Source organism: Tamandua tetradactyla, chromosome 13 (genome assembly GCF_023851605.1).
Source record: "Tamandua tetradactyla isolate mTamTet1 chromosome 13, mTamTet1.pri, whole genome shotgun sequence".
Lineage (NCBI taxonomy): Eukaryota > Metazoa > Chordata > Mammalia > Pilosa > Myrmecophagidae > Tamandua > Tamandua tetradactyla.
The window spans coordinates 693,570-714,696 of record NC_135339.1 but is presented as its reverse complement, the minus strand read 5'-3'; the positions used below and the strand labels follow the sequence as shown (position 1 = coordinate 714,696).

General features: G+C 37.6%; 1 protein-coding gene, 1 long non-coding RNA gene and 1 pseudogene across 4 annotated transcripts in view; 2 read left to right on the top strand and 1 right to left on the bottom strand.

The window, feature by feature from the left end:
• LOC143653457 (uncharacterized) overlaps positions 1-14,895 on the bottom strand; it is a 59,186-nt gene extending 44,291 nt beyond the window's left edge. Inside the window, exon 1 of the mRNA XM_077124483.1 lies at positions 13,631-14,895. Coding sequence (XP_076980598.1) covers positions 13,631-13,645 — 15 coding nt within the window. The 5' untranslated portion in view covers positions 13,646-14,895. The remainder of the gene's footprint in view (positions 1-13,630) is intronic.
• Positions 14,612-21,127, top strand: part of LOC143653475 (uncharacterized) — a 57,009-nt gene continuing 50,493 nt past the window's right edge. For 2 of the 3 annotated variants that reach the window (XR_013161308.1, XR_013161307.1), the window contains exon 1: positions 14,612-15,341. This is a non-coding gene — a long non-coding RNA (uncharacterized LOC143653475). The remainder of the gene's footprint in view (positions 15,342-21,127) is intronic. The other variant, XR_013161306.1, reaches the window with a different exon arrangement.
• On the top strand, positions 18,033-19,592 carry LOC143653464 (alpha-enolase pseudogene; annotated as a pseudogene).

The window sequence follows — 21,127 nt, the reverse complement described above, 5'->3', positions numbered from 1 at the left end:
GGGCTAAGGTAAACATACATACAAGAAAATACATATAAAAAAGTTCATACAAGGAGCAAAAAAATGAATTCTATTTTTGCTTAATCGAGGGAGTATAGCTGTGGCTTAAAGAGTAGCACTATGTTCTTCATGAGCACAGGGCCATGACATAGCAAAGGAGTAGCTCCTCTAACACATTTGGGAAGTCAGCAGAAAGGCAAACTATATAAGAGGAATTGAGAACATGGCCTGAGGCTGTGATAACCCAGTATTGCGTCCAGGAGGAGTTGAGTGAAGGCCCAAAGATGCCAAGCGATGAATTCCCACAGGAAACAGAGGCTGAAAGTAATGGAGGTCAGAAGCAAAGGAGCAGCAGATGCCAGTCATGTGCCTTCCCAGCTGACAGAGGTGTTCTAGACAGTATCGGCCTTTTTTGAGTGAAGGTAACCTCTTGTTGGTGCCTTAGTTTGGACATTTTCTTGGCACTAGAACTGTAAACTTGTAACTTATTCAATTCCCTTTTTAAAAGCCATTCCAAAAAAATTAAAAAAAAAAAAGCCATTCCGTTCCTGGTATATTGCTTTCTGGCAGCATTAGCAAACTAACACAAGTACTACAAAAGATTTTTATTCATAAATTAGAGAAGTATATTGTCATTCCATTTATTACCAATTTTAATGTGTTTTATTTAGATTTAAATATGAAGAAAGGCAGCCTAATATTTTATTTCATTACAGTACACTTCTCTAGGTTCTAACCCTTCAATTCAAAGGTAATACTTAGGATATGAATAGAGTAATAAGAGAAAAATTTTGGAAATAATGTACTTAAAGGTCCATGCCTCTATTTTAGGGATCACTGCTGTGAAAAAAAGGAGAGTCAAAGAAAAAATATGATCACAAACTAAAATTATATATGTGACCAGAATTTCATTTAGACCACCAATACTATTTAAAAAGAGAAGGAGGAAATTAAAGGACAAAGACAACAATACAAAATAGTGCAGTTACAAACTAGGATACAAACATGGCTCTGAAACTATGAGATACACAGCAACAGAATGAGGTCACCAATTTACTGCACAGGAAATGACTCCCTAGGCTTTGTGCATAAACAGTTACATAGATAATACCATTAAGTGAGGCTGGGAAATTAGTGGAAAATAGATTGAGCACAGTGCTTTAGCAAGAAAGGCTTTAAAAGGAAATATCTGAAAAGGAAATATCTGGCGGTGGCTGAAGCCATCAAGAATGAATCACTGGTGGGCCACAGTGGCTCAGCAGGCAGAATTCTCGCCTGCCATGCCTGAGACTTGGGTTTGATTTCCGGAGCCTGCCCATGCAGAAAAAAAAGAGAATGAATCAGAAGGCTCTCAGAGAACTTAGGGGTCTGAGAAGAGAAAATTATTAATGGAAACTAATGGGAAAATATGACTTAGAAAAAGAATAGGTCATGATCACCATAAAGGAATTTTCTGAAAGAAATAAAAATATGAGTGAATAGTATTAAAAATTAAAAGGGATCATACTTATTTCTGTAAATGCAGAAAAGTTATGACATGTACTCTTGGCAATCCAAGAAGAAAAAGAAATTTCCTCAATGATAAAGGATTTCTACAAACACCTACAGCATGATGAAATATGGAAAGTGCTAAACATAAAACTAGGAATAAGAAAAGGATAACTCTATATTCAATTTCAGTCAATGTTTTTCTAGTTCTTAGACTAATAAGGCAAAAAGAGTTATGTCCATAAAAAGCCAAATAAAAGTATAGTTTAGAATTTAGATGCCAGTTCAATCTAAAAATCTTAGACATTTCTATTACAAAACTAGAAAACTAAATTTTTAACAGATATAATCAAGAGCACAAAAATATGAAAATCTCAAGAGCGATTACTGCAAATATTAATGAAGGAAACTAAATAAGATCCAAATTCAAGTTATCCAAGTTGATATCTTAGATTAATACCTGTTAATCCAATATATTAACAGAAAAAGCTCAATATTATAAAATGATCAATATTCCCCACATTGATGTATAGATTCACAGCAACAATCAAAATCTTAGCAGAAACTTTGTTGGATATTAGACAGGCTAATACTAAAATATGTGGAATGTAAAGAGCTAGCAATAGACAAGACAATCTTGAAGAAAAATGATGCCAGAAGACATATTATTATAAATCAAGAACTATTATGAATGGCATGATACAGGCATAAGGATTTCAAATTTATCAATGGAACAATTCACATGACAAGAGTGACAAACTGAATCATTTCAATGATGGTGCTTGTTTAATTAAAATGAATATTTACTGCTATATTAAATATATGCAGAAATCCATTTGAGACAATCTGTAAATCTAAATGTGAGAAGTAAAACATCAAAAATTTCAGAAAATTTTTATTTTCTAAAAGATATCTTAAACAGGCACAAATTATTAACCACTATATTAAAATTAAGAACATATCTTTATCAAAAAGTAGCAAGAGAATAAAAATAAAACTCAGAGTAGGAGAAGATTTCCAGAATACATAATAATCCAACAAAGAATTCCTACACATAATACTGAAAGATATTCTATAAATCAGTGGGGGAGAAACAAAATATCTCAACAGCAAAATGGGCAGCAAACTTCAACAGAAACTATGGAATTCAGAAGCTATTGGGGAGAAATTTGAAATGGCAATTTGCAAACAAGAAAATCTAAAGGCAAAGACTTTTTCTTTTTTTTTTATAGCTCAGATGCAGCTTCACTCAGCGCTTTAACATGATTACTTCACAACTAGGTATTATTGTGCTGTCCATCTTCGAGTCCTTGCATCCAGTCCCGTTGCACAGTCTGGATCCCTTCAGCTCCAACCACCCACCATCTCACCCTGTGGCAAAGACATTTTTAAATAGCTAAAAAAAAGAATGCCCCAAGAGAATTCTACATCCAGAAAAAAAAAGTCTTCTAAAGTGAATATGACTTCCAGACAAATAAAGGTTGAAAAAAATTATCAACAGCACAAATGCACAAGAAAAAATAGTTCTTCAGACTGAGGGAAAATGATACCTGAGATAAGCACAAAATTTCAGGAAGGAATAAAAAAAAAAAACAGAAAAGGGAAATTATAAATTATAGTATTTATAATTATAAATTATAGTATATATAATTATAAATTATAGTATTTTCATGCAATGGAACACTATGTAGCCATAAAAAGAATGAAATACTGGAACTCACATCGACATGGATAAATCAAACATACACCGAATAAAAGAATCCTGATATAAAAGTATATTCTGTATCTGAGTTTCAAAAACAGGCAATGACGACAGTCAAAATACTACCTATTCTTGAGGGTGAGAGGAAGAGACAGATTGTTATACATTTTGAAATGGTCATGAAGGAACCTTGAAAGGTGGTGGAAATAAGAAGACAACAAAGCACAACACAATTATGGAGGATTCTCCTTACAAAACTTATGGTATGTATATTTTACCTAAAAAGAAAAAAACAAAAAACAAACAATAAAAAGGAATCCAAAAAATTAAGAAAATGACATAAATAAAATAATGAGTTAATATGAGACTAGCAATAACTACTCCCTGGTAAATCCAGAGCTAGTAGATGTAGGAGTTTGCAAATGGGTAATTTATAGTTTCTGAAATGAAAGAAGTTTGAAATTGTGACATTTTCTTAAGTCGCTAATAAAGAATATGTAAAAAAAATTTTCACATATTTTGATGCAGCTACATATACCATGGTTACCAAGGGGTTCCTTAAATATTGAAATGGAAAGAGTATAATGACTGAGAGTAGAATAAGACACATTTATCAAGAGGGAAGGTGAAATGAAGTGGTAAAATTAGCAACAGAATGATAAGTCTTCAGAGTGACTCTTTTTAAGCAATTGGTCCCTAATGACCTGCTGAAGGGACTTCAAACATCCTTTTTAGCAAGGATTCTCACATTTTAGGCACCAACTTCAAAGACTACCTCACCCAGAAGAACAGGCAACTTCCAGAAGACTCAGTTAATAGTAAATTTAAAAGGTACTATCAATTGTAACATGGCAAATAATTTTTTAATTTTCAAAAATAAAAAAAAGGTGTCATTCTCATTACAGATTTAATGCACTGCCAATCAAAATTCTAATAACCTTCTTCACAGACTGAAAAGCTACAGCATCAAATCTGCATGTAAGTACAAGGGACCCCAGCCAAAAACATCTGGAGAAAGAACAGCTGCAGAATTCACACTTTTCAATACTTACTACCATGCTAAAGTAATAAAACCAGTGTGTACTTGCTCAAGGGCATACATATAGACCAAAGGAATATAAATGAGAGTGCAGAAGTAATCCACCTATCTATAGCCAATTGATTTTGGCAATGGTTCCAACTCCAATCAATGAGGAAAGAATAGTCTCTTCAACAAATGGTGCTGGTGAGAAATAGATACCCACATGCAAAGGAATGAACTAAATTCCGTCCTCTCAACAAAACATTAACTCAAAATGGATCAATGATATAAAAATAAGAGCTAAAGCTAGAAACTGTGAGAATAATACAGGGAATATCTTCAGGAAGCTGTATTAGGCATTGGATTCTTATATATGACACCAAAAGCAGAAGCAATAAAAGCAAAAAGATAGATGGGAAATCATAAAAAGATAGATGGGAAATCATCAAAATTAAACTTTTGTGTATTAAAAGACATAAATAAGAAAATGAGAAGACAATCTGCAGAATGGGACAAAATATTTGAAAGTATGTATTTAATAAAATCCAGAATATACAAGGAATTCCTAGAACTTAACATCAAAATGGCAAGCAACCCAATTAAAAAATGGACAAAAAACTTGAACAGACATTTCTCCAAAGACATACAAATGCCCAAAAAAGCAAAAGAAAAGATGCTCAACATAAGTCACTGAAGAAATGCAAATCAAAACCACAATGAAAGACAATGAAGTGTGGAATTTAATTTGTCCAGTAGAGGACAAATTAAATAATAATAATAATTTAATAGCCAGGAACCATTCAGAACAACTGTAGGGAGGACATCAGTGACCAGATACCCTTGTACACCAATCTGGAACAGATGTAAAGGCTGTGTTTCCACACAGAACTGTAACTTTCCCAAGCTGCAGATATTATGCCCCTCCCCCATGGGCACTGAAGGCTGGTTCCCTGAGGGGAAAGGAAACAGACTTTACTAGCAGCAAGGACTTAGCTCAACCAAGCTCTAACTGTGGAATTAACAAATTCTGACTACTGAAAACAGGCCCTGAGCACAAATAAACCCAGAGTAAGCACTAAAGGCATAGAAGGGGCATGGCTGATGAAAAAAAAAACTACAAACAGGCTTTTGGACACAAAAGACCTATACACAGAAGACTACAAGAAATTTCTAAAAGAAATCATGGAAAACCTAAACAAATAGATGGGAAAACCATATTCATGGACTGGAAGACTAAAAATAGTTAAAATGTCAATTCTATCCAAATTGATTTATAAATTCAATGCAGTATCTACTAAAATCCTAACAATTTACTTGATAGAAATAGAAAAAACAATACCCAAAATTATTTGGAAGATAAGGGTGCCCTGAATACCTAAAAATATTTTGAGAAAGAAAAATGAAGTGGGAGGTCTCACATTAAACTGACTTTAAAGCATATTAACTAAGCTACTGGGGTCAAAACAGCATGGCACTGGCATAAAGGTAGATATACTGACCAAGGGAATCGAATTAAGGGTTCAGAAATAGACCCTTTCTTCTATGGACAATTGATCTTCGATAAGACAGTCAAGCCAACCCACGTGGGACAGAGCAGCCTCTACAATACATGGTGTTTGGAGAACTGGGTATTTATACGCAAAAGAATGAAAGAGGATCCACATTTCACATACTACACATGAAGTATCTTAAAACGGATCAAAGACCTAAACATTACAGTTAAGACCATAAAACTTTCAGAAGAAAATGTAGGGAAATATAAATCTTGTTGTAAGAGTGGTTTCCTAGACCTTACACCCAAAGCACAAGCACTGAAGAAATAAATAAATAAATAAATAGCATCTCCTTAAAATTAAACATTTTGGTGCATCAAAGTACTTTGTCAGAAAAGTAAAAAAGCAGCATGCACAATGGGAGACAATATTTGGATACTACATATATCAGATAAGGATTTAATGTCCAGAATAAAAAAGAGATTCTTGAACTAAACAACAAAAAGACAAACAACTCAAAAAATGGGCAAAAGACATGAACAGATACTTTTCAGAAGAGGAAATACAAATGGCTAAAAGACACATGAAAAGATACTTAAATCAACTGGCTATTCGAGAAATGCAAATCAAACCAAAATGAGATACCCTCTTGGACTCACTAGATTAGCCATTATTAAAAAAAGAAAAAAAAAAAACCAAGCAGAAATCAACAAGTGCTGGAGAGGATGTGGAGAAACACTTATCCACTGTTGGTGGAATGTAAAATGGTACAACCACTCTGGAAGGCAGTTTGGTGGGTCCTCAGAATGTGAAGTATAGCACTGATTATGCTGTACTTCAACAATCCCCTTGCTAGGTATATATTCAGAGGACATTAGGGCAAGGGCACAAATGGACATTTGCACATCAATGTTTATAGCAGCATTATTTATGATGGCCAATAGATAGAGGCAGCCCAAATGTCCATCAACGGATGAGACAGCCCAAGCTGTGGTATATACATAGCATGGAATATTACGCAGCTGTTAGAATAAAGTCATGAAGCATGTAACAACGTGGATGAAACTTGAGGACATTTTTCTGAGTGAAAATAAAGAGAAACAAAAGGACAAATACTGTATGATCTCACTAATATGAACTAACATTAATGAGTGAACTTTGAGAGTTAAAGTTAAGAACATGGGTTATCAGGAGACAGAGGGTAGAGACTAGGTAATCGGTGCTGAAGCAATACAGAAGGTGCAATGGACTGACTCTAAAAATTCAGAAATGGATAGCACAATACTATCTGACGTTAACACAATAAATACAAGTACACTGAACAAAGCTGAATGTGAGTATAGTTGAGTGAGAAGGGCTTGGAGTATATATGACACCAGAAGGCAAGATAGAAAATAGACTGAGATGGTATAACTTAGAAATGCATAAAGTGGATAATGATTGTACAAATATAAAAACATTTTTGCATGAGGGAGAACAAATCAATGTCAACATTGCAAGGTGTTGAAAATGGGATGGTACATAGGAAGAAGTACAATCAATGCAAGCTAGGGTCTACAGTCAACAGTAACATTGCAACATGCTTCCACTGAATGTAACAGGCATTATGTCAAAACTACATGTCAACAAGCTGGGGCGTTACGGGGGAGGGGTATGTATTCTTTGCAGAAGAAAAGGAAATGTCTTCATATAGATCATGGTAGCGAAGGCACAGCTATTTATTTATGTTGGATTATATGATGTGTGACTTAAACTATTTAAAAATGAACAGAGAGAGACAAGTGCTAGAAAAAATGCAGACATTGTTGGGAGGGAGGCTGAGAGGTGCAGCACCTCCTGAGCGCAGTGTGGTAGTTCCACAGGGGGCTAGGAGTGGGGTTGCCACATGATCCTGCAACCCTGTTACTAAGTATACACTGGAGAAACTGACAGTGGGGACACAAATGGACATTTGCACACTGGTGTTTGTGGCGGTAGTGCTTGTAATGCGATCTGCAATGGATGAAGGTGGCCTAAGGGTACAGTGACTAAAGGATGGAAGGAAGAACTGTGGTATTTACATAAAATGGAATACCGAGTGGCTGCAAGAAGAAATGAAGTTGTAAGGCATACAACCAGGCGAATAAACTTTGAGGACAGTGTGTTCAATGAAATGGCAGAAACAAAAAAACAACTGTTATCATGCTCTAATTATAATATATAAACTCAAAGAATTGAAGTTGAGGACATGGATTATCAGCTGGGGGCCTACTGGAAAGGGCCCTAGATTATAAACTCTTACACAGTAAACATATTCAGGAGTTGTAACTTGTATTTTTAAATCCCGATACTGAGCTATTTGTGTATAACCTGGTCATTTCCTGAAACTTTGGGTAATGATATGAACACCTGAGACTGAGCTAGAGCACTGAAGCTAAGAAAGTCAGCATTACCTCATACAGCAGTGGTTATAAAGCTGAAAAAGAGATCAGACTTCAATTAGAGATATGAATGGAGGTGCTATGGATAGGACTAAGGTAATTCAGAATATAGGGTAAAGAATGATATGGTGCAAATTTTAAAACTTCAACTGTGTGAGACCAAAGGGAGAGGTGTTTATTTGGTGCAAAATTTATATTTTGGCAGCGCATTATCTAATTTAACTTGTATGGCCAGTTTATTTGAACACCATAATTACATAGAACCTGTAATAGGTCCTGAGATCTTGTTGGTTTATACAGGTTAGTGTGAAGCCGTGCTATACCACAGAGTAAATTGGGCAGAAAATAAAAAAGTATTTGCAAAGTCCCCTTGGGGGACTGGGGAGAAAGGAGGAAATATTAAACTTCCCATCTGGGGAATTCCTGATATTCTCGCAAGCAGTGGGGACAACCAATTCAATCGGCTGGACCCTTGATCTTGGGGCTCACCCCTATGAAACGTATTCTTGCAGAGGAGAAGCTAAACCTACTTATAATTATGCCTAAAATTCATGCCCAGAGAATCTATTGTGTTGCTCAGAAGTGGCCTCTCTCTAAGCCAACTTAGCAGGTGAACTCACTGACATGCCACTACATGAAAAATGATTCCCAGAGATGTCAATCTCCTGGCACTGTGGGACAGGACTCCTAGAATGCATAGAGACTGCATTATGGAATTGAGAAAGCCTTCTTGACCAAAAGGGAGAAGAGAGAAAAAAGAAAGTTTCAGTGACTGAGGGATCTCAGAGTCCAGAGGCTATCCTGGAAGTTATTCTCATGCGTTGTATAGATATCCCTTTATAGCTTATGGTATATTGGAGTGGCTACAGGAAAATACCTGAAACTGTTGAGCTGTGTTCCAATAGCCTTGATTTTTTATGACTATATAACAATATAGCTTTTACAATGTGAATGCGTGATTGTGAAAACCTTGTCTGATAGCTCCTCTCATCCAGGTTATGGACAGATGAGTCAAAAAAAAAAAGATAATAAATAAATAATGGGGTGGAAAGGGTAAAAAATCAGGTAGATTGAAATACTAGTGGTCAATGAGAGGGAGGGTCAAGGGGTATGCAATGTAAGAGGTTTCTCTTTTTTCTTTTTATTTCTGTTTCTGGAATGACACAAATGTTCTAAAAATGATCATAGTGATGAATACACAACTATTTGATGCTATTGTGAGTCACTGATTATATACTATGTATGGACTGCATGTGTGTGAAGATTTCTCAAGGAAAATATTTTTAAAAACAAGAAAAAAATATGTAATGAACACAACCACTAGAGTTGCTAGCATTTTAAAAATGTGAAAAAACATGGAGAAATAGAAACATTGTGCATTACTGACAGGAATGTAAAATCGTGCAATCACTGTGAAAAATAGTTTGGCAGTTCCTCAAAAACTTAAACATAGAACAATTATATGACCTGACAACCCCACTTCTGGATATATACCCAAAAGAACTGAAAGCAGGCACTCAGAGAAATATTTGTACACCAATGTTCAGAGCAGCATTATTCACAATTGCCAAAGATGGAAGCATCTCAAATGTACATAAGCAGATGAATGGACAAAAAAATTGTGTTATATACATAGAATGGAATAGTCTTCAGCTCTTAAGAGGATGAATTTCAGTTACATCCTACAACATGGATGAACCTTAAAGATACCATGTTGAGTGAAATAAGTCAGACACAAAGGGACAGATATTATTTGATATCATTTATATGAAATAGCTAAATACAGAAATCCATGGACTCAGAAAGGAGAGTAGAGGTTAACATGGGTGGAGTGGGGTAAGGATAGTGAGAATGAGGAGCTAATGCATAATGAGTGTCAGGTGTGTGTTTGAAGTGATAAGAAAGTTCTGGAAACAAAGAGGGTAGCAAACACTGTGAATGTGATTAATCCCACTGATTTGTATGCTTAGGCGTCTTTGAGACCGGAAAGTTCATGTTACCTATAAGTTTTCACAATTAAAAAGGGAAAGAGAGAAAAACTAAAGAGAAAATAACAAACAAATATAATACATGATATTGGACCGATCTAATAATAGAGGAGAAAATGCCTAGAAGGGCATTATTGTGACATAAAAACCTGGAATACAGACTGCAAGCTTCCTATCAGTATTAAATTTCTTGAACTTGGTAACTGTATAAAGTGGTTACATTAGTGAACACACTTGTTCTTAGGAAATGTACATGGGAATAGTAAGTGTTCAAGGACCATGATATATAAAACCTACTCTTAACTCTTTAGAAACAAACTGATCAGTTGATCAATAGATGAATGGATGGCTAGATGGAGCACTTAATGGAGAAACAGATAGGTAGAAACATGGATAGAAAAAATAACAGAATGGCCAAATGATAAGGCATATGTGGTGAAATATTTAGTTGGTGGATCTGGGTACCTGGGTGGAGGGCATGGTAGAGTTCTCTGTAAGGGTCTTGTAGTATTTTCTCAACTGTCCTGGAAGTTCGAAATGATTTCAAATGAAAACCTTATCAAAAAAGAAAAAAAAAAAACCAACCAAACCAAAACAGATAAAACTAATTTATGGTGTTTAAAATACCTTCTCCTTTCAGGAGGAAGGGAGTATAAGGGACTGTTAGGGGCATTAGAGAAGCTCCAGGAATGATGGTAATATTTTGCTTTGACCTGGGTAGTACGTATTTGGGGGCTGGCTTTGTAACAAATCACTAAGCTCTATATGTGACATTTGTACAATTTTCTACATGTCTCTTATACCAATAGAAATGATATATTAAAAATCAAAGTACATTTTAATTTATCAAAGACAACATCACAAACAAAATTGCTACTTAGGAAAAAACTACTACATATCAATCAATACTTGGGTTTTGCAGTACAGTGGTATGTCGAGGGAAATTTGAATATTTAAATGCACCTACTACTAGGCTTTAAAACTTATGAACTTACATTCAACAAAAAAGTTAGAAAAAGCCTAGGTAAAGATAAAAGTAGCAATTAACAGAACTTAATTATAAAGATTAATGAAACCAAAAATTGGTTCATTGAAAAGTCTTTAATAAAACGTATTTCTATGAAAAAAGTATTTCAAAAAAGAAAAACGAAGGCACAAATGAAAAAGTGGTACGAATAAAAAGTAACAATCCATAGAGAGATGATACATTTTACAAATAACAAGAGAAAACTATAGATAATTTTATGGAAGAAATTATTAAACAGAATTATGCAGACCATTAAAAGAATAACATTCTTTGATTTTCTTCAGAACACAAAAGTTAGGTATTCAAAATGTAGAAACATAATTCAACACAGCTAAAGAGAAAAATTAACAACCCTCCCTATAAAATGTTACGAAGACATGTAAAAACCTTACACTCTCATTTTTAGTAAAATAAGTTTCAAAAGATACTTTGTAAACATGATAAAATGTATGTACCTCGGTCCAAAGCCAGCAGCATAAAAATGAAGAAAACTGGCAGGCCTTCCCACTCAGGTCTGTCTTGTCAGACTCTGGTCAGGAAGTGTTATTCTTTTATTGTGCTGCTTATTTTTTACAGGTGAAAAATATATAAATTTAGATTCATTCTTAGCATTATATTAACAAATATATTCCAAACAGATCAAAGTGCTAAATATAATGGGGAATTTTAATATTTTTAGACAAAATATCTTAAAATTTCATCATACCCCTGGGGTAAGATTTTTAAAACAAGCTCAAAAAGCTGAAACTAAAAAGCGGTTATATCACAATGTAAAATGTTCAGAAAGAATAACTAAGTTTAAAGACAAAGAGCATTGCATACCGGGAGAAGATGATTAGTAACAGCTATAACAAATGATTACTATCCCATATACGTAAGGAATGCTTATAAAAGACAGTATAAGAAAACAATCTGAAAAGCCATAAATTTATGAAAATTCCACAATCTCACTAATATATTCAAACACATGAAAATTAAGAGTGAGGTTTTTATCCATTAGTGTGGAAATGATTTTTAGATATGGTAAAGAGGGAAGCAATGTAATATTCTAATGAATAATGATGCGCCTAAAAATATTGAGATCCTCAAATTCCCCACTCAAAACATATTAATCATAGGTATGTACTATAGAGCAATGATTCTTAAACTTAATTGCCAACAAGGAAACTTGTTGAGATTGCTGAGCCCCACCCACAGAGATTCTCTTCCAGCAGATTTAGGGTAGGGTCTGAGAATAAACGTTTCAAATAGATCCCCAGGTGATGATGCTCTGCTGCTGGTAAAGGGACCTCACTTTGAGGAGCACTATTCTAGAACCCAAAGACATCTGCACATGCACACAAAGTCAGAATGACAAGGATGTTCGTGGCAGCATTATTCATATTACTAAGAAATGGAAATTACTGAAGTGTTACCAATAAAAGAAAATAGTATATAGAATATAGGGTAGCCACACAATGAAATACTATTTAAAATCAACCAGAATAAACCACATATGGAGAATTCTCAGATTACTGATGAATTGGAATGAAATACATATGATAAACATGTATTATATATTTTTAAAGCATCTAAAATAATATATACTACTGTCAACTGTCTATATATTTTTTCAGTGTACATGTAAAATGAGAAGACTAGTGAACAGACAAAGGATAAAAATCTGGAAGTGAACTACGGGGCAAGATAAGGAAAACTTCAAGAGGCTTCAGCAGAGCAGTATCAGAAGCAAACAGAGGAGACTTTCCAGGAGAGACCAGTCAGCAGAGTAACACAGCAGTTGTTCAAGAAAGGTAACTACAATTGTCATTGGTGACCTTTACCTGGATGGATTCTTAAAACTGGAGGGGAAAAACCAGGACACTATAGCATTGGGTGAAACTTGATTAAAACGCTCAGAAACACACACCAAAATTTAACTTTGAACTGTTACACACAAGCTGCACAAACAGCCTGGCTGAGTTAAAATCATTAGGGAGAATTTTTGTTATAGGTCTGCAAGCCGTTTTATTCCTAGGTTTTATCCTAGGATCAAGTAAAACCATCAGAAAATTGAACCAGTTCTTGGACCCTTTTATTCTCATTGAGGAAGTTTGAGGCATCAGGTTACTTTCATTTCAGGGCTGTTACTGGAAGATCATTTCCTATGCGTTCCTGTGTTAAAACCAAAAAAGATAACTTCCAGGACACCTTTGTGTCCTCTCATCGTAATTTATTCTTACGATAGATGCAAATCTTGCAAAATAAGAGTGTCTGTCTTTCAGTCACGGCCGTTGGAAGATCAGAAATATATGTGCAGCTCAATTTAGTAACTCTAAGATTCTATGATCAGTGAACATCTACATGCCAACTTGGCCTTCTTCTGATCTGTTACTCTACATTTTCATGAACTTGATTTTTATCTATTTCTAATTTACCATCTCAACAAATGGACTCTCAAAAATCTTATGAAATCCACTGTAAGTGAGGAATGAATGCATAAACAACTTACCTGGAATTTGTTCATTTTCTGCTGATCTTGGGAAAACGTAGACAACTCTGAAGATATGGCTGAGTTAGAAGAGAAATGGAGTCAAGAAAGATCTGGCCTGCTTTATAGCTCCTGGATTCTCCTGCCCTAAAAGGCTACACAAACCTGCTAGATAAACTGCCCTCTGTGAAAGAATGTTCCTTTGTCCCTTCAGAGGGGGCAGGAAGATGGTGAAAAAGTACTCATCAACTATGACTCTAATATACTCATGTAGCTCTTGGGCACAAAATTTTTCAAGAGGTAAATGTATACATTTGCTTAATCAAGGATTTTTTTTTTAACAGTTTAAATCTCCCTTGGAGAAAAAAATTAAAACTAAAAAATAAAACAAGAATAAATCTCCCTTGGTGTTCACAGAAAAATTAAAATGACACAATTGTTAAACACATATAAATACACCTAATGAAGGAACATTAACCCTTCATCAATACTGATGTAAAAAAACACTCGAGAGCTATGCTGTTTATTAAATATTCTACACGGCTAATCCTTTGGTTAGTGATCCCAGTAAAGGCTATAAAAAGCAGTGCTATAAAGGAAAGCCCAAATGTCAATCTTTTATCGAACTCAATTGCCATTTTCAAAAGGCCTGGGCTTGAGGATATCTGTCTTTTACTGTCTTCTCTGCCACTAACACATTAAAATCCTGAACAAGTCATTAACCGTCAGGAGCAAGATTTCGTTTTCTCTTCACACAGAAATAGCCGTTTGACCCTTCCTGAACGCGAGGATAAGTCAGGATGAAGGAACACTAGCATATAACAAGACGGACGTGATTGCAGGGCAGTCCAGAGTCCAGAAAGAACTAATGGAAAACCAAATAGATAGAGGCTGTAAAGTGAAAGGTGACAACTGAATCTGCTGTGCCTCCCGGACCCTTCCTCCCAGACCGCGCCTTACAAGCGCACAACACGCACGCACACGTCACGCACGCACACGTCACAGACGCGCTGGCCCCCTCAGCCCAATCCCCTCCCCAGCAGGTTAGGCGCACATGTGACGCATGCGCATAAACCTTCTAGCCGCGGCCCTACGGGCTGGGTGTGGAGGAGCGCGCCGTCAGCACAGCGCAGGGGATCGGCACACGCAGACCCGGCGTCCTAGCGGTCGTGCATCTGACTCCAGGCCCTACTCCTGCCAGAGGCGCGCCGTGGCGGCAAGTCCTTAGAGTGCCCCACAGGGCACGCGGCCTCCTCCCCACCGCCGGGCTCTAGCCGCCTCCCTCCCACGCCCCAAGGCACGCGGAGCGACACGCGGCCCTCGCCCACGCTCCGGGGCTCACCCGCCGTCGTGTTACGCTGAACCCCGCAGACCGCCTACACTCGGTGGCCCCCTGTCCGCCTCCCACCCGTCGATGTAGGAAAACCCAGAAGGAAAAGGCGGAAGTGCTCTGAGGCGAATTGTCCAACGCATGCGCAGAAGATCTGCACGCGGAGTCCGCGCCCAATGTCAAAACTACGTTTCCCGCGAGGCTCCGCGAACAACCCTTCGGGGTTGGCGGGGAGGTGCCGCCTTAGCATGTTGGGAGTTTGGAGAGATGAGCTGGTGCCTCCAAGCAGCCTGGAGGCTGGTTCCGTCAGCGGTTCCCCAAAAGTCGTAGATCACAGCTGGGCTCTGTGTGCCGCATATGTACAGTTTAGACACTGAGCTGTCAAGGAAAGGAAAGCTGCAGGTCAGTTTCAGTTTTATGTACTGTAAGAATATCAGTAGTAGAATATAAGTAGTAGAACATGAGCTTTACTGAGCAACTTAAGGTCAAAACACACAGACTTCTTATCCGAAAGCTAGATTCAAAATGGAATATTACTTTTGTGGCTCAGATTTTTCCCTACGGTTTAAAATGGATGCCTCTTTCTTAGTATTGTATTGGTTCTATTGAACTCATGGTCTCTTTCCTACCCTCACTACCTGTTCCAGTTTTATGTATTGGTGAAAATACCTATGTGTATATTGTTGAAGTTTTCACTTGGTTATCTAGACAGTATGTTAAAATATAATCTATAATAATGTTAATGGTGAATCGTACTTTGGGAAATATATGTCAAGTTGAAATAGGAAAAGCATTTTAGATTTTCTAGATGTTATCTTAAAAAAGTGAGTTTGGATTGTCACACAGTTTACTAGGAAAATACCTTATTCTGTTAATGACATATAATTATCAGTTTACATTTTAGAGTGAATTTATGTTAAATTAGGTTTATTAGTTATTTCTGTAAATCATTTGTAATAGTATAATGCTTTTATAGTCATTGCTATATCATTTTCTGAAAACACTGACATTAGTATCTAATTTTACGTCTTAATAGGTAAAATCTGTGTTTAGCGTGACTGTTTATGTACAGAATTTGTTATTTTGGACTTTTCTGCTGAGTGTGGGGGGGAAGGGGAAGGAGGCCAAGAAAGCTAGTTTATCAAAATTACAAAAGCAGTAAACCAGAAGTGTAGATAAATCAGAAAGTACACGTATTCCAAAAGAAGAAAGTAAATGGTCACACATATTGTCTCCTCTATTATATTAAAGATAAACACGTGAAGGCAGACACTTTCATAGATAGGAAGCTTGATATTCTTTGACAAAATTCCACCTAAAGAATTCCAACAAATTTTTGTATGTATTTTTTAATCCTTGAGTTTTTAATACATAATTTACACAATTACTCCCAGGTTCATCTGCAGTAAATGAAAATCTAAATTAACAGCGAGGAAACTTTATTAAAATCAGAATAATGCCTAAGAAAATCTACATATATAATATTGTTTCGTTATTCAAAATAAATTGGCAACAGCTTCAAGGAAGTAAAGAGCTATGATTAAGAATGTTTTTCGAAATGTAGGGTAATAAAGGTAGCATTTCAAAGCACTGGGGGAAGAACATTCCAAACAGCATGTCATTCCAAACAGTCTCGGATAGAGATAAGGTTGTATTTCTACATTACACAGTGTCATTATATAAATTTCACATGGATTCAGAATGTGAGCTAAAGCCCCAAGCTAGTAATATACAGAAATAGAGATATGAAATATAAATTATTTGTTACACCAAAGATAGGAGTCATGAATTTAATATCTGATATGTTTATTATAGAAAAAATAAAGTTACAATAAAAAGTAAAGGAAATAAATCAGGAAGTTATATTTTTACTAATTGAAAGAAAGATTTCAGTTAATGTATAAGGAACCCTTTAAATCAACTAAAGGACTAAAAGCTAATTCAACAAAAAGGAAAATCAAAATAAGTAAAAAATGCGTGGAAAAAGTCCATTATGAGAATTTAAGGAAATACAGAAGTTCAAGAGAAAACATGTTACATACCATTGATTGAGATTAAAATATAAAATTTATTTTTCAACGTACATACTGTAAAGTTCACTCTTTTCGGTGCACAGTTTTATGAGTTTTGACAAATGTATAGACTTTGTAACCACCACCACAAAGAAGGTGAAGGATAGTTTCATAATGGCCAAAAAAATTCCTTTATGCTATTGTTTTGAAGTCAGACTCTCAGTGCCCTTAACCTCTGGCAACTACTATTCTGTTTTATATGCCTACATGTTTGCTATTTCCAGAATATCATATAAATGGAATCATATAGTATGTAATCTTTTGGATCTGGTGTAATTTACTTAGGACAATTAATTTGAGATTCTCCATCCTCTCTCATGCCATCATTCCCCTTTTTTAATGAGTCCATGGAATAGATTTACCACAGTTTACTTATCCATTCCCCAGTTGACGGGCATTTCAGTTGTTTCAAATTTGGATAATAATGAATAAATAAAATACCATTTTGAAACATAAGAGTTGAAAACATAAAAACAAAGGTAATATGTAACTATAGTAGGGGATTCCCATTCACTTTTTTTGTTTGTTTTTGGATTCCCATTCACTTTTTATTGAGAATGTAATTCAAGTATACTTCTAGAGACTTGTTTTATTTCAAACATCAAAAGGACTTTTAATCTGGCAGTTTCATTTTCATAACTATATATAACTTTATAATAAAATTTAATTGATGTAGCCACAAGTATGTTTACATCAATCAGCGTTCAGCTGGGAAAAGAAAGACCACTCAAGTATTAGAACAGAGAGAATTTAACATGGGGAAATAGTTAAAACAGGTATTGAAGTATTACAAAGTAAAGAGTGAACCCTGACCTAAGACAGTGATGACAACTGATGAAAGTAGTTACCAGTTTGGGGCTGAGAAACAAAAAGGAAGAGATTAAGGGTATCAGAAACTAGAAGCTCAGAAGAGGGCCTGACAGAGTTAGGATTAGATGTCTGATTAAAAGGCAATGTCTAGCCCCGGGGTGCAGATCTCGCCTGCTGATCCTACTGCGGTGTCTGCAGCCCTCTCGGCTTCTCCCAGGGCATCGTCCCTCGTTCTCGAGACCCAGCGGCCAGAAGTTCATCATGTCTATTCTCAAGATCGTCGCCAGAGAGATCTTTGACTCTCGTGGAAATCCCACCATCGAGGTTGATCTCTTCACCTCAAAAGGGCTCTTGAGAGCTGCTGTGCCCAGTGGTGCCTCAACTGGTATCTATGAGGCCCTCGAGCTCCGGGACAATGACAGGACACGCTGCATGGGGAAAGGTGTCTCAAAGGCTGTTGAGCACATCAATAAAACTATTGCGCCTGCCCTGGTTAGCAAGAAGCTGAACGTCGTGGAACAGGAGAAGATTGACAAACTGATGATAGAGATGGACGGAACTGAAAATAAATCGAAATTTGGTGCAAACGCCATTCTGAGTGTGTCACTTGCTGTCTGCAAGGCAGGAGCCGTGGAGAAGCGGGTCCCCCTGTACCGTCACATTGCTGACCTGGCTGGCGATTCGGAAGTCATCCTGCCAGTTCCTGCTTTCACCGTGATCAACGGTGGCTCTCATGCGGGCAACAAGCTTGCCATGCAAGAATTCATGATCCTCCCAGTCGGCGCAGCCAACTTCCTGGAGGCCATGCGCATCGGGGCGGAGGTTTACCACAACCTGAAGAACGTCATTAAGGAGAAGTACGCCACCAACGTGGGGGACGAAGGCGGGTTCGCGCCTAACATCCTGGAGAATAAGGAAGCCCTGGAGCTGCTCAAGAACGCCATCGGGAAGGCTGGTTACAGCGACAAGGTTGTGATTGGCATGGACGTCGCTGCCTCCAAGTTCTTCAGGTCTGGGAAGTATGACCTGGACTTTAAGTCTCCTGACGACCCCAGCAGGTACATCTCACCGGACAAACTGGCAGACCTGTACAAGTCCTTCATCAAGGACTACCCAGTGGTGTCTATTGAAGACCCCTTCGACCAGGATGACTGGGAAGCTTGGAAGAATTTCACAGCCAGTGCCGGAATCCAGGTGGTGGGGGATGATCTCACGGTGACCAACTCGAAGCGAATTGCCAAGGCCGTGAGCGAGAAGTCCTGCAACTGCCTCCTGCTCAAAGTGAACCAGACTGGCTCGGTCACTGAGTCCCTTCAGGCATGCAAGCTGGCCCAGTCCAACGGGTGGGGCGTCATGGTGTCTCATCGCTCCGGAAAGACCGAAGACACCTTCATCGCTGACCTGGTGGTGGGGCTCTGCACTGGGCAGATCAAGACAGGTGTACCTTGCCGATCTGAGCGCTTGGCCAAGTACAACCAGCTCCTCAGAATTGAAGAGGAGTGGGCAGCAAGGCCAAGTTTGCAGGCAGGCAATTCCGAAACCCCCTAGCCAAGTAAGGGCTGGGCCAATGAGTCCTGCACCCTTCTCACTAGTGAGCTAATTACCCTCCCCCCACCATGTGACACAGGCAGCTGAGGCTCCTCACGGGCGCCTCTGGTAGTTACCTCCCCCTCCCGCCCCATGGGGTTCTCACTGCTTCCTTAGAACCGCTGCAGAAGCCAACCCTGACCATCTGGAACCTGTTGGAAACCCTGGCTTTGTAGTCATGTCATCTTACTCACTTGCTTCCCATCGGGTGTCTGGGCCGTGTGCGAGTGCAGCGCCCTCCCAAGCCCTCCACAAGTAGGCCCCTGGGATTTCACGTGCAAAATGAAAAACCTCAGTAACCGTAAAAAAAAAAAAAAAGGCAATGTCTATATCATACTAGTACCTGAGGCACTCAGAAAAGGATATGGGTGCTACCCAGTTGCTGCTGCCCTTCAGGAAGCATGTTGGGGATAAACCTCTGGGATTCACATCTCTGTAGGCTTCCTGCTCAATTAGTGGTGTACTCAAAATGGGAGCAATGTGGCTGGATCTTGGACAGCTAAATGAAGCCAAAAGGCAAGTGATGGTTGCCTAACTGTGAGAATATACTTCAAACCACTGAATTGTCCACATTAAACGGATGAATGTTGTGATATGTGTATGATATCTCAATTAAGATTTAAAAGAAGCTGGAGAACAGAATTAATGGCCAAGGTAAATAGCCATTGGAGGAGGGTCATGCTGGCAACAGCATCCTGCAAACAGGAAAGCAAATCCTTTATCCTATCAACCCCTCCAAACTTCCTGTAGGACATATTAAGGCAGAACCTAATAGGCAGTTAGGGGACAAACATGAAATGCAGTTTACATAGTCCCAGAACTAATATTGCACTATATCAATGAAAAAGCTGGATTTGGTGCTAAGAAACAATGATCCTAATAATCTAGTTTATAAAATAAAATATTGGAAACAAAACATCCTTGAAATTTATGTAAATAAAGTGATTTGAGGCAGTCCATACAATGGGATGCAATGCAACGATTAAAAGTGATAATATAAGTTGAATTCTTGATTTCTCACAAGCAGTGTGGACAACCAAAGCTATAGGCTGAGCTTCCAGTCTTGGGGTTTGTTCATATTAAACTTAACTCCACATAGGATAGGTCAAGCCTACTTAAAATTAGGCCTAAGAGTCATCCCCAAGAGAACCTCTTTTGTTGCTCAGATGTGGCCTCTCTCTCAAGCCAGCACAACAAGCAGTCTCACCACCCTCCCCTTGTCTATGTGGGTCCTGACTCCCAGGGGTGTTGACTTTCCTGGCAACGTGGGACAGAAATCCTAGAATGAGCTGAGACTCTGCATCAAGGGATTGAGAAAACCCCTAAAATGAGCTGAGACTTGGCATCAAGGCATTGAGAAAACCTTCTTGACCAAAAGGGGGGAGAGTGAAATGAGACAAAATAAAGTGTCAGTGGCTGAGAGATTCCATACATAGTCGAGAGGTTATCCTGGAGGTTATTCTTACACATTGAATAGATACTACCTTGTCAGTCAAGATGTAATGGAGAGGTTGGAGGGAACTGCCTGAAAATGTAGAGCTGTGTTCCAGTAGCCGTTTCTTGAAGATGATTGTATAATGATATAGCTTTCACAATGTGACTGTGTGATTGTGAAAACCTTGTGTCTGCTGCTCCTTTTATCTACCTTGTCAACACATGAGTAGAACATACGGAATAAAAAAAAATAATGGGGAAAAAATGTTAAAATAAATTTAGTTT